We start from the raw sequence: 13,904 nt of genomic DNA, 5'->3' as shown, positions 1-13,904 counted from the left end.
TGCTGTTCGCTCTCATATGTTACCAGATAAGTACTATTGCTATTGCTACTGCTCTTATTACCATTTTTAATGTCATAGATATCGGGATAAAGTTCAATAGATCACTTAACATTCTGACAAACCAAATAAACTGCTTCCTTCAAGAAAACACTTGATATGAAACAAAATAACTTTTTACTCAAGGTCATATATCTATAAAGAGCATATAGACTTAAAATTTTCTACCCTTATGGTAAAAAATGTTCTAGAGTTAGTCCTTCAACCCCAAAATATCCAGAAAATTTTCCTGAAAAGTACTGTTCTTCCTGGTTGGAATTTTGCATATTCCTAATTGGTTTTACCCCAAAAGTTAGGGTTTGGAGAGCTGTTAGTAGGTAAAAGGACAATTAGAAGAGGTTGTCACATTGTATGCTTGTTATCATTATTGTTGGAGGCTTTTCATAGTGAATATATTTTAGCAAGCTGAGAAATTTCAGGCCTGAGAGAATAAAAAAAAAGGTTTGGTGTTATTAGACCCCAAACTATGAATACAAAATTTCACAGGCACTCACAGTTGTTAAATCAAAAGCCTACACTAAATGGTCTTATTGCACACATTAGTCCTCAATTCAAAAAGGTTTAACAAAATCCATTTTGCTGTTGCTGTGGACTCATGTGGGAGGCACAGATAAGTAAGTTCAAAGAATGTTCTCTTGCTATGACTCACTCATCTTAGACTTCGGTCTTGTAACCTTGTATTTCGTTCTCTTGATTAATTTGAACCTGACACGAAGTCCATGGATCACAGATGTTCATTTGTCTATTCAAAACTCAAGCAAAGGCTTAACTAAATCTCATTACACACAACCACATCTTAAATGTATGTGTTTTCAAAGACCACTGTTGGAACTGAGTTTACAGTGTAGAATATAGATTGTCTGCCTCCTAAAACAATACCTTGCAACACTCTACAGCACTGTAATTTTTAATTTCATAATAGCATTGTCTTCCCGTTGTTCATCGGTTTGCTTGAGCGGGCACCAGTAATGTCCCCATTGTGAGACTTGTTGTTACTGTTTTTGGCATATCAAATACATCACAGGGAGCTTGTCAGGATTTGCTATTCAGACAGAATACTCTTGATAGCTTGCTGGGCTCTTCGAGAGGAGCAGAGAAAACGAACCCGGGTGGGCTGTGTGCAAGGCAAATGCCCTACCTGTTTTGCGATTGCTCCAGTCCAATTTCATAAAACAACACCAAAATCGTATTTGAATACAGACATTTGAAATGCATTTAGTAAACTGTGAGTTTAAATAATACTTATCACACACATTTGCATGAATATCTTATATAAAATTAAGTCCTTGGGTGGTAGATGTATGATTAGTCCACGTTTGAATAGTCAGGGAAGAAGGTGCTCAAAATATATTAAGAAAACTAGAAAATGCAAGGTCAGCCACCAGAGCGTCAGATATGTTTTAAGAACTCCACTAACTTCTAGTAGTGGATTGATAAATGAAACAGACACTGAAAGACTGATTCCATATTTAATATTTAGTCCTTCTAATAAATTATATGTTAAAATTTAAATAACAGATCTATATTCCTGAGCATCTCCTATTTTGTTAAAGAGATCTTGTTAATGTTATAATACAATATTTGGCATTGTTTCTGGTTGTTAATCAGTACTGCAGGATAATAATTGTAAAAGAAATAGCAGCAATACTAGACACTATACTAAACATTTCTACTTATTATTTTCCCCCTCATAATAATACCGTAAGATTGTATTATGTGTTATTCCTACAACACAGATGAGTGGAATGAGAGAAAAGTAATATAATTGACCAAGTTGATACAACAAATAAATTTTAGAGCCAGAATTCAAGAATGTAAAGTTTGTGAGTCCATAAAAAAATGGATTAAACTGAAAGGCTTTTTATGCAGTGTACCTTAAAAGGGTTGAACATTGGATAAGGAAATTAAATTTAGTCATTGTCCAGCTCTATAAGGATTTTACTGAACCAAACACCCAGGGAACCTTAAGTATCACTATGATGTCAGAGACAGTAAAGAAAAATCTGTGGCTTGAACTTCAAGCTCCTGTTCTCCCTTGGACTTGGATCTTCCTTGCCTGACTCTGTTTCTTTGCTCACTTATTTCCATTCTGGAGAAATGTGTGTTTCCTGAGCACATTTTCCCCTCTTTCTCTTATCTAACATCTTTCTAAGCAAGATCGATTCAATAAAAACAAGCTTGCTTCACAAATAAACAAAAGTAGAGACTGGACAGGATGGGACTGGATGGGACTGAAAGGGACAGGATGACTTGGAGGGAAGGGGAGGGTTGAGGAGAGGGGAGGGGAGAAAAGAAACAGAGGGGAGGGGAGGGAAGTGTAAGGGGAAGGGGGAGAGTGGAGGAGGGAGAGGGGGGAGGGGGAGGAGAGGAGAGAGGGGAAAGAGAGAGGGGGAGGAAAGGGAGGGGAGGGGAGAGGCAAGTGGGGGGAAGGGATGAGAGGGGGAGGTGAAAGAAGAGGAAGGGAGAGGAGAGGAGGGGAGGGGAGGGGAGGGGAGGGGAGGGGAGGGGAGGGGAGGGAAGATGAGAGGGGAGGGGAGGGGAGGGGAGGGGAGAGGAGAGGAGAGGAGAGGGGAGGGGAGGGGAGGGGAGGGGAGGGGAGGGGAGGGGAGAGGAGAGGGGAGGGGAGGGGAGGGGAGGGGAGAGGAGAGGAGAGGAGAGGAGACGTGAGGGGAGGGGAGGGGAGTGGAGGGGAGGGGAGGGGAGAGAAGAGGAGAGGAGAGGAGAGGAGGGGAGGGGAGGGGAGAGGAGAGGAGAGGAGAGGAGAGGAGAGGAGAGGAGAGGAGAGGAGAGGAGAGGAGAGGAGAGGAGAGGAGAGGAGAGGAGAGGAGAGGAGCGGGGAGGGGAGGGGAGGGAGGGGAGGAGAGGGGAGGAGAGGGAAGGAGGGGGGAAGGGAAGGAAGGGGAAGGGAGGGGAGGGGAGAAAGGAGGGGAAGGAAGGGGAGGAGAAGGGAAAAATATTCTACTGGAATATTTTGTAGTGGCACATCTCTTTTATATATGCCTGGAAGACAGTTGGAGGATTTCTTAAAAATTGACAAAGGAAAAGTAAAATTTATAGAGCAAAAAGTAACAGGAAAAAAATAACAGGAAGAAGTATTTAAAAACTCGTTTTATTACCTTTTGAGTTAAATTTCTTGTCCCTCAAATTTGCCTTTACCTCTGCCATTAGACTTACTATATCTCCCAAACGGAGAGAAAACTTTCATAATTTACTCCATCATTTTCAAAGTCAATAATAAAACGCAAATTTCTATTTAATCTATTAAACTGCCAAAGATTAAATGCCTGAAAGTGGCAATGGAAAGCAAGGATCTCCATGGCATTTTCAATACATGTATTTCACATTTCAACTTCCAAAAATACCCTGCATGATATTTGAACCACAAAATACTGTGCCACTTGCAAAATGTCTAGTTACGCATTTATTTTTGTTACTCACAAAGCTTATGTGTCCTAAGATACCACATTTGGCTACCCTGTTAAGACATTTGAATGTAAAATTATCATCCGCAATAAAATCATAAGAGAGAAATAAGAGCAGATTACCTGGGGTTAAGAGGATGACTGACATAGTGATGAGTGAGCATACAACTAAAATCACCAGCAGGGCAATAGCAATTCCCTTCCAGTTTCTCTGTGGAGGGCTGTTACTTCCGAGTTCCTGCCGAGACAGAAAAAATAACAGAGAAGATTCATAATTATACATGTTCCTAGAGAAATGTATTCATAAAGAGATGATTCAGCGCATAGCACAATCACAGTTTGAAAGCTGATTAGAATCCTTTTCCTCGTCGGTAGCTTATTTAATTATACAAAGGTGCATATATTATAAATGGCCATCCTGGGGGGGGGATCATATTTCTCTAAGATAAACCAGCAGAGCTTTATGCCTGCTGTCCAAAACGTAGATGTTGCTAAAATAAATTGACTTTAAACACCAGGCAGATAGGGAAAGTACTAGGCAAAATAACTATGGGAATAAAGTGGAGCCATTTACATTTTCTCTTCCAACAATGGAAAGAGCAATAAAGATGCAAATACAAATATTCCCTTAGCGTTAGAGATTATTTTTTTTCCTAAACTGACCAAGAGAAAAGGGTTAGTCATGGGAAAATCATTCTAAATGTCATTCACTGAACTGTAGTGATAGCTTAAGGGCCTTAGTGAACATTTGAGTTTGATTCCCAGCACCTCATATTCCCCAGGTATCATCAGAAATGACTCCTGAGTAGTGATTCTGGAGTAATCGCTGAGCATCTCTGTGGCTCCAAATTAAAAAAAAAAAAGAAAGAAAAAAAAAGAAAAAGAAAGAAAAAAAAATAAAAACAATGGCAACAGACATAAAGAGCATTTCTATACAACAAAATGCTCTTTATATAGTAAAATGTATTTCTTCAACATAACTGGTTATTTGTTTGTTTATTTATTTATTTATTTATTTGGAGGATTTTTAGGGCACTCTTGCCAGTCCGGGAATACCCTTCTCTGTGATCATGGATTACTCCTAAAGGATTCAGAGGGTGCTGGGATCAAACTTGTGTCAGTAGAGTATTATTTCTCTACTCTAACTGCTGTAGTATCAATGATCTTAAACCGCAACCGGTCCTTTTACAACTGTGGCTCTGTTACTTTTAAAAGCAATAGCATATAGTAACTAAAACAGACGTGATTTATGTCAATGTTAATGATGTCTTCTCCAAGGGTATATGGTTCTGGAAAAGAAATAACGCTGATGGGGAATGTAAGTATGAGCATTTCTTGCAATAAACATAGTAAAAAAAATACTTCTTCAGGTGATCGGGTGTCTACCCTGTTCATCAGAAATGTAGAGCTTAATTCACCTATGCAAAATGCAGATCCCCTGGGTTTGAAATGCCAAATTTTCTTTCAAGAAAGGTTATACAACACAGCACTCAAAATAAATTTCTTTTTCTAAAAACAAAACTCCTTTTCTTTTGTCCCAATAAAGCCTTCTTATTTAGAAATAGGTGAGTACTTTGGGAACATATGAAACAATATTAAAGATAAGTGATTACTAGATATGCATAGATCATCCAGATCACTGCCAATCGTGCTCCTTCAAAGAGCAGTACAGATTATAAAACAAGGATATCCACAACACAGAGTTTACGTAAATCAAAATGAACTTTTAATTTACTAAAGTACAAAGAAAAAAATTGCAGGAAGTCATAAACAATAAACCAGACTTTTTTTTTTTAATCTCTCTTTATCTTACTAAAAGAGAGGAGAACTAACCAAGATATTTATCTATCTTAAAATGCAAGTAAAATGAAGACACTAAAATGAGACACTTTTAGTGTCATAATATTCTATGTTCATTTCCACTTAGAAAATCCCAAGGTCGTAATGTCAAACACATAAGTAATACTCTCCATATTCAAACAGAACAAAAGTGATAATTGAGATAATGATACAAGGAGAAAAATACTGAGATTTATTAAAACATAGTACTAATAGTATTAATACTATGTATTATATATTAAAGGGCTGGAGTGATAGAACAGTGGGTAAGGAGTTTGCCTTGCATGCAGCCGAACCGGGTTCGATTCCTCAGCCCCTCTTAGAGAGCCCAGCAAGCTACCGAGAGTATCTCACCTGCACAGCAAAGTCTGGCAAGCTCCCCGTGGCATATTCGATATACCAAAAACAGTAACAAGTCTCACAATTTGTTGTGAGAACAAATTGTGGAAACACTGTGCTACAGTGCTATATGCACTATTAATAATAAGTAATTTGTATTATTATCTAATAAGAATTATTCAAAAAATACTGTAATGCACAATGAATTTATATAAGTTTGTGGGTATATTTTAATAAAATGTATTTTAATAACATGTCTATTTACAGCATTATAAGAAATATGTATAAGAATATATTAATAGCAACTCAAAAAGCTGAATTTTCAATTTTAGCCAGGGAATTGCATTTAAACACAATGATTCTTATTGCTCTGGTATTACATGAAAATAATAAGCATCAAATCTGCATTTTCTACAAAATAAAGTGGTAACACGTGATTAACCATGTTTGTAACTTTAGAAGGGAATAGAGGGTTTTGTGTGTGTGTGTGTGTGTGTGTGTGTGTGTGTGTGTGTATGTGTGCAAGTGAAAAGTGAGTATAACAGGACATGCAGGCATTTGCAAAGTTAAAAAGAGTCTGTACTTTTACATTATGGGAAAATCTTAAAGCCTGGAATAAAGTGATAAGCAAAATTGAACTAATCTTTCAAGAGCTTTTCAAAGATACAGTGCTATAGATTTTATTTCTAGAACAAATAAATCCTTTATCGTTTCAACCATTTTAGAATATCTAAAGGAAGAATTCCAATTTATTTTCAAATTTACATTATTCAATAGCTGTCTAAAAACTATAGCAAAAAGACAAAAATGTTTAATGTTAGTAAATAAATGTAAATTAATATGCCAAATTAAAATTTACCAGAAAATATATAGGGATTTATTATAACATGAATAATAATTTAATATTACAATTACTTATCTAATATTGGGATCATGTTTCATATAAAATATCGATTAATAAATATTAATAGAAGATAGTCATATATATCGTATCTTATTGTTTATAATTCATGCTTATAGTGCATATAATTTCTTAATTCCTCATTATATTCAGAGAGTCTTTTTGATGTTTCTCTGATGAGTAAATTCTGCTAAGCAAATGCTTTGTAAATTAACACGTTACAAATTGTTCAGTATTAATTTTTCTATATATCTTTATTATCATTGCATAACAGATTGTGCTTAATCTGCGCTGCTAAGTAACTATGGACATCAGTATCACTGTCACCTACTAGCTTGTTAGAAATGGAAAGCAAGGGTCTTTTGTTGCTGTCTGGTTTATTTTTTAAAATCCTGCTTTGGCATATTTGCTCACCGTTAATTTGTTTAGAACATAACTAGCAATTATCTAAATTTTAATTGACATTATCACTCCCAATAATTATAATTGTCGCCTACAATTCTAGATGGATCACCATTAAATTAGAAAACAAAACAAAGATGGCAGCTAATATCAATATATCATGTAGTGATAGTTTTACGTTCCTAGCATTATGATGTAGCGGTCTGGCTGAGCATCAGTCATTCTGAACATGTTCTGAGTTCAAAAACAGTAGCTAAGTACATGAGAAAACATTTTTTTAATGTAACTTAATTAACAAGATGAGAGGCTAGAAAGCTACAGGTTCCCATACCTCCTCACAGTTACAAAAGATAAGATAGATGCTGGACATAGTACAGAGGGTAGGGTGTTTGCCTTGTACATGATTGACACAGGTTTGGTCCCCATCACTCCACTTGGTTTCCTGAACTGGCCATAGAGCCAGCAGTGGACACTGAGAACCACCAGGCATGACCGCCCCCCCCAAAAGTAAAAAAGTAAATCAGCTAGTTAGCTAAAATAGCCTTGGGAGTTTTGTAAACCACTCAGAAATCTACAGCTAAGCAAATGCTTAGTTCCCTACAAACCTATACTCAAAACATATAAATTCAGCCTTGAAACTGAGGTAATCAGAAGGTAAGAGGAGAGTATTGATAAAGATGATAGGAGGTTCAAATAACTCTGCTTCTTGAGTATGAAAATAATGGAGGTAGTTTTGCTATGGCAATGTACATTTAAAAGAGGTATGAACATAGGCAGCGGGAAAAATAGACATTAATAAAAATATTTACAAGAGTAAGAAGAAATCAGCAGTATCACTATATGCACACACATACAAGATATAGAAAGAATGACATTTCTAGGCTCTCTTCTTTCTTGGCATAATCAAACAAGATCAGAAACACACTCGCTCCTCTCACCTCTTCTTCTCATCTCTCCCTTTTTAGTTCTCCCCTTTCATTTCTTCCTCTTATTTTCTTTTGTAAATGGCCACACCAAGCTGAGCTCAAGTCTTACTCCTACAGTCAGGGATCATTCCTGGCAATAACTAGGGTACCATTTGTGATACCCAAAATTGAACTGGTCAGCTATGTGTAAGGCAAGTGCCTAAGGGTTTTCTATATCTCTGGTCCTTGTTTCCTTTCTTTAAATTCAAGAAAGTGGAATATCTTAGCATTAGGTTGCTTGTTTCAGAGTCTATTGAAGGACTGTGTTTCATCCTTTTCCAACTTGGCAGTTTGAGAGAAATGATAGCAAGGTTTGGCTCTCAGCTCAGAAGCCATGAAAAGCAGTGATGCTTGTCATGGTGCATTAAAACTGCAGAGAGAGATTGTAGACAAGGAGAGTCTGAAGACAAAAGATGATGGACAGAGCATCAAAGCCACATGAGTCGTATAGAAGAAGGAGTAAAACACATACAGAAATTAAGACATTTTAAAATAAGAATATTTAGAGAGGATTTATCAGGGATAAGCTGCACACAGAAGGAGGTATGAGGAAAACAATTGTGATACAATATTTTGAGAATAACTGGAGCTTTCATGCTAGACTGATGAGTGAACATTTCCCTTCATACGCCACCAGCTTCCAAATACTGGAAGAGGTGCCTAATTTTCCAATGGTCAATTTTCAATAAAAAATATTCAACATGTCAAAAAAGAAACACAGTTCACTCAAAGGAACCAAAAGAAACTCCTAAAATCTATAAAATGATAATGTCAGAGTTACTAAAGGGAGACTTTTTTTTCAACATTCACATTTATAACGTGTTTTTTTTTTCCACTTTTATTAGTGAAACACCATGAGGTACAGTTGTAGACTTACAAATTTTTGTGCTTGGTTTTCAGTTATACAATGATTGAGTACCCATCCCTCCACCAGTGACCATTCTCCACCTCCACTGCTCCCAGTATCCCTCCCACCACCCTATCTCACCCCACCCCTGTGGCAGGGCATTCCCTTTTGTGTTCTTTCTCCTTTTGTGTGCTGTGGTTTGCAAAAGAGGCATTGAGTGGCAATCATGTTTGGTCTATAGTCTACTTTCAGCATGCATCTCTCATCCTGGGAGGATCCTCAACACCCTTTACTTGGTGCTCCCTTCTTTATCTGAGCTTCCTTTTCCCCTAACATGTGCAGTTGGCCTCCAAGCCATGGAGTAAACCTTCTGGTACTAATTTCCGCCACTCTTGGGTGATAGTCTCCTATTTTGTTACTTTATGTTCCCCAGATGAATGCAATCTTTCTATGTCTGTCCCTCTCTTTCTGACTCATTTCACTTAGCGTGATGTTTTCCCTGTAGTACCACTTGTATGTGAATTTCATGACTTCATCTTTTTTAATAGCTGCATAGTACTCCATTGTGTAGATGTACCAAAGTTTCTTTAACCTGTCATCTGTTCTCAGGCACTCAGGTTTTTTCCAGATTTTGGCTATTGTGAATAGTGCAGCAATGAACATAGAAGTGCAAATGTAATTTTGACTGTACTTTTTTGCCTCTCTAAGATATATTCCCAGGAGTGGTATAGCTGGGTCAAATGGGAGCTCAGTTTCTAATTTTTTTGAGAATTGTCCATACTGTTGTCCAAAAGGGCTGAACCAGTCGGCATTCCCACCAGCAGTGAAGAGGAGTCCCTTTCTTGCCACATCCATGCCAACACAGGTTGCTTTTGTTCTTTTGGATGTGGGCCAGTCTCTGTGGTGTGAGATTATATCTCATTGTTGTTTTGATCTGAAACTACCTGATGATTATCAATGTAGAGCATTTTCTCATGTGTCTTTTAGCAGAGGCTTTTTTAAAAACTCTCCAGGGCTAGAGCAATAGTTCAGTGGGAAGAGCACTTGACTTGCATGCAGTCGACCTGGGTTTGATTCCCAGAATCCCATATGATCACTTAAGCACTGCCAGGAGTGATTCTTGGGCACAGAGACAGAAATAACCCCTGAGCATCACCAGGTATGACCCAAAAAGAAAAAAGTATATAAATAAATAAAAGCTGTCCAAAGAAATTATACTATTTGCTCAGGATGAAAAGGCAAGCGGACAGCAATATCCCTAAAATCAAAGATCTCCCTGTCCCCAGAGCAGAAGACAGTACGATCCATCTGGTGACAGGAAGTCACCAGGCTACATCCCTTGCCTCATCACATCCATCCCTTACAGATAACAGAAGGTCAGACCAAACACATCCGTTCCACTGTTTATATTACCTTTATCTGCCCACAAGAACTTCCAATCCACTAGTATCTACCCCAGCCTTGCCAGAGGCCTATAAGGTCTACCTGGAAGTACACCTGATAAGCTCCTTTTATTTCTTCACTTTTTTCATCTTATTCTCTCTTGTTGGCTAAGGTCAATGATCTATCAGAAATAGGGACAAGATCTAAAAGTGGTATGTAAACCAAATAAATACAACAAAACTTATATACAAAATATTGAAGGGTTGGTCCTACAGAGCTAAGACCTTAAAGAGAACTCAGAAAAACAAATCAAAGTTAAACAGTAAAACAATAATAAAATTAACCCATAAATAATATACATAAGAAGAATATAAAACTAAAGTTAAAAAAAAACCTAAAACATTGAAGAAAATGTTGGCAAAACCCTCCATGATATTGAATCTAATGGTATCTTCAAAGATGTCATGCCACTGGCCAAGCAAGTGAAAACAGAGATAGACAAATAGGACTATCTTAAACTAAGAAGCTTCTGCACCTCTAAAGAAATAGTGACCAAAATACAAAGACAGTTTACAGAATGGAAAAGGATATTTGCCGAATACACATCTGACAAGGGGTTGATATCAAGGAGATACAAAGTACTGGTTGAACTCCACAAGAAGAAAACATCCAACCCCATAAAAAAAAAATCGGGTGATGAAATGAACAGAAACTTTCTCAGAGAAGAAATCCGAATGGCTAAAAGGCACAAAAGAAAATGTTCCACATCAGTAATCATCAGGGAGATGCAGATCAAAACCACAATGAGATATCATTTCATACCCCAGAGACTGGCCCACATCCACAAGAACAAAAGCAACCTGTGCTGGTGCGGATGTGGAGAGAAAGGGACCCTCCTTCACTGCTGGTGGGAATACCGACTGGTTCAACCCTTTTGGAAAACAGTATGGACGATTCTCAAAAAATTAGAAATTGAGCTCCCATTTGACCCAGCAATACCACTCCTGGGAATATATCCCAGAGAGGAAAAAAAGTATAGTCGAAGTAACATCTGCCCTTGTTTGTTCATTGCAGCACTGTTTACAGTAGCCAGAAACTGGAAGAGACCTGAGTGCCCGAGAACAGATGACTGGTTAAAGAAACTTTGGTACATCTACACAATGGAGTACTATGTAGCTGTTAGAAAAGATGAATTCATGAAATTTACATACAAGTGGTACAATATGGAAAGTATCATGCTAAGCGAAATGAGTCAGAAAGAGAGGGATTTGTGGCTGGAGCTATAGCACAGTGGGTAGAGCGTTTGCCTTGCATGCAGCCAACCCAGGTTCAAATTCCAGCATCCCATATGGTCCCCTGAGCACTACTAGGAATAATTTTCAGTGCAGAGCCAGGAGTAACCCCTGAGCATCTCCAGGCGTGACCCAAAAAGCAAAAAAAAAAAAAGAAAGAAAAAAGAGAGGAATAGACATAGAAAGATTACATTCATCTGGGGAACATAAAGTAACAAAATAGGAGACTACACCCAAGAGTGGCCGGGATTAGTATCAAGAGGTTTTCTCCACGGCTTGGAGACCAACCACACATGCTAGGGGAAAAGGGAGCTCAGATAGAAAAGGGAACACCAAATAAAGAGTGTTGGGAGGATCCTCCCAGGATGGGAGACGCATGATGAAAGTAGACTATAGACCAAACATGATTTCCACTCAATGCCTCTCTTGCAAATCACAGGACCCAAAAGGAGAGAGAGAGAACAAAAGGGAATGCCCTGCCACAGAGGCAGTGTGGGATGGGGGGGGGGGGGTGGGGGGGGGAGGGATACTGGGATCTTTAGTGGTGGGAAATGGGCACTGGTGGAGGGATGGATATTTGATCATTGTATTATTGAAACCCAAGCACACAAATGTGAAAGTCTGCAACTGTACCTCATGGTGTCTCACTAATAAAATTTAAAAAATTAAAAAAATAAAATAAAAACCCAAAAAGTTGTAGAATAATAAGAACTGAATAAACAAGAGCACTAGAAAGTTATAAAAACAGAATAGAAGACATGGAGGAATGTCATTGAATTTGAAGATAACCACCTGCGTGTAGATATGGCAAGAGAGAAAATAACATGAATTAATATGCAGAAACTTACATATATTACAAAGAATTTCTATAAAAAATTGGGATAGATATTTGCTTCGGGGGGTGGGGTAGAATAGAGCAAGGAAATGTATGTGGTTTGGTGTGAGTCTTGCCAAAAGGAACAGAAAATGGGAGCGGGTAAGAGAGAGAGAGACAGACAGAGACAGAGATAGAGAAAGAAACAGAGAGAGACATAGAGACAGAGAGAGAGAAAGAGACAGAGACTAAGAGACAGAGAAACAGAGAGAGAGACAGACAGAGAGAGAATCATGCTGTTCCATTAGGAAAGGCAACATAGGATTAAGAAATATTCCAGAAGGGAAAGAGAGAGGAAACAGAACAAAGATTATTCAAACAACTGTTGAAAAATGTCTCAAACCTGGCAAGGAACTGAATATACAAGTTCATGAAGTTAACAGAACTTCATAATATCTATATTCAAAGAACCAAGATACATAGTAGTAGTGAAACTATCAAGACTGAAAAACAAAGACAGAATACTGAAGCCAGCTTGGGTTGGGGGTGGGGGGGGGGCAACTAACTTTAATCAAAGTCTCAGCACAAATCCTGCAGGTCAAGGTAGAGCCAAAGAGCATACATAAAATACAGAAAGTTTAAAAACTTCTAGTCAAGAATACTTTATCCTGCAACATTATTTAAGATCCAAAGGGGGGAATATAGGCCATCCGAGACTGCTAAAAGCCCAAGAAGTTGCTACTACTAGAACAACTAGAGCTCCCTTAGCGATTTGAGAGACGCTGTAATCCAATTTTATAAGTTAAAATAAAATTAGATAAATAAAGAGAACCGGAAAATAAAAGGCTTGACTGTAGGGAGCATGTATATTAAAAATCGGCTGAACCCTAAAGGGATGGAATTAACAAACATAAGGCATCAAGTGGAGGGATGGATAAAAAAACAAAAATGGATTAAAGATGGCTTATAAGAAACACATTAAAGACATAGGATCAAAGGGAGGGGATAGAGGGGGTTCTTGAAGCCAGTCGGTATTTTTCAAGGGTAGAAATTGCTGTACTCATATCAAGATAAAATAGACTTTCAGATTTAAAAAATAAATGATATAAACTGGTACTGGAGAAATAGTACAGCAGATGAAGCTTACCCAAACACGCAGTAGACTCATGTACAATCCCCTGAATCCACATATGGTATCAGAACTGAGAGTCTCCTGATCCCTGAGCATAGAGCCAGCAGTAAGCTCTGAGGTGCTGCAGGGTACATCCCAAAAACAATAAAAAAGTAGCAAGAATCAAAGATAGGAAATACAAAACATATAATGTGAAAGGAATCAATAGACAAGATGTATTCAGTGAAGTCAATATAGTGTATAAATGTGAAAGAGATCAATAGACAAGATATAGTCAGTGAAGCCAATATTACCCTGATACAGAAACTAGACTAAGACAACACAAAAATGGTAAGCTATAAGCCAATATCACCAGACACGAATAACCCTCAACAGAATGCTAGGAAACAGAATTCAACACTACATCAAAACTATTTTACACCATAATCAAGTAGTATTTATGCCAAGGATGCAAAGATAATTCATCATTTGTAAATCAATAAAAATGATATAGTTCATCAACACAAGGATG

The 13,904-nt window shown here is 37.8% G+C and overlaps 1 protein-coding gene across 2 annotated transcripts in view; it reads right to left on the bottom strand.

Moving 5' to 3' along the window:
* DPP10 (dipeptidyl peptidase like 10) overlaps window positions 1-13,904 on the bottom strand; it is a 671,828-nt gene that overhangs the window by 491,595 nt on the left and 166,329 nt on the right. For both annotated transcript variants that reach the window (XM_056117572.1, XM_056117573.1), the window contains exon 2: window positions 3,603-3,717. In XM_056117572.1, the coding sequence (XP_055973547.1) occupies window positions 3,603-3,717 (115 nt within the window). The remainder of the gene's footprint in view (window positions 1-3,602; window positions 3,718-13,904) is intronic.

Source organism: Sorex fumeus, unplaced genomic scaffold (assembly GCF_029834395.1).
Source record: "Sorex fumeus unplaced genomic scaffold, SorFum_2.1 ptg000035l, whole genome shotgun sequence".
Lineage (NCBI taxonomy): Eukaryota > Metazoa > Chordata > Mammalia > Eulipotyphla > Soricidae > Sorex > Sorex fumeus.
This window is presented reverse-complemented; position numbering and strand designations above follow the sequence as displayed.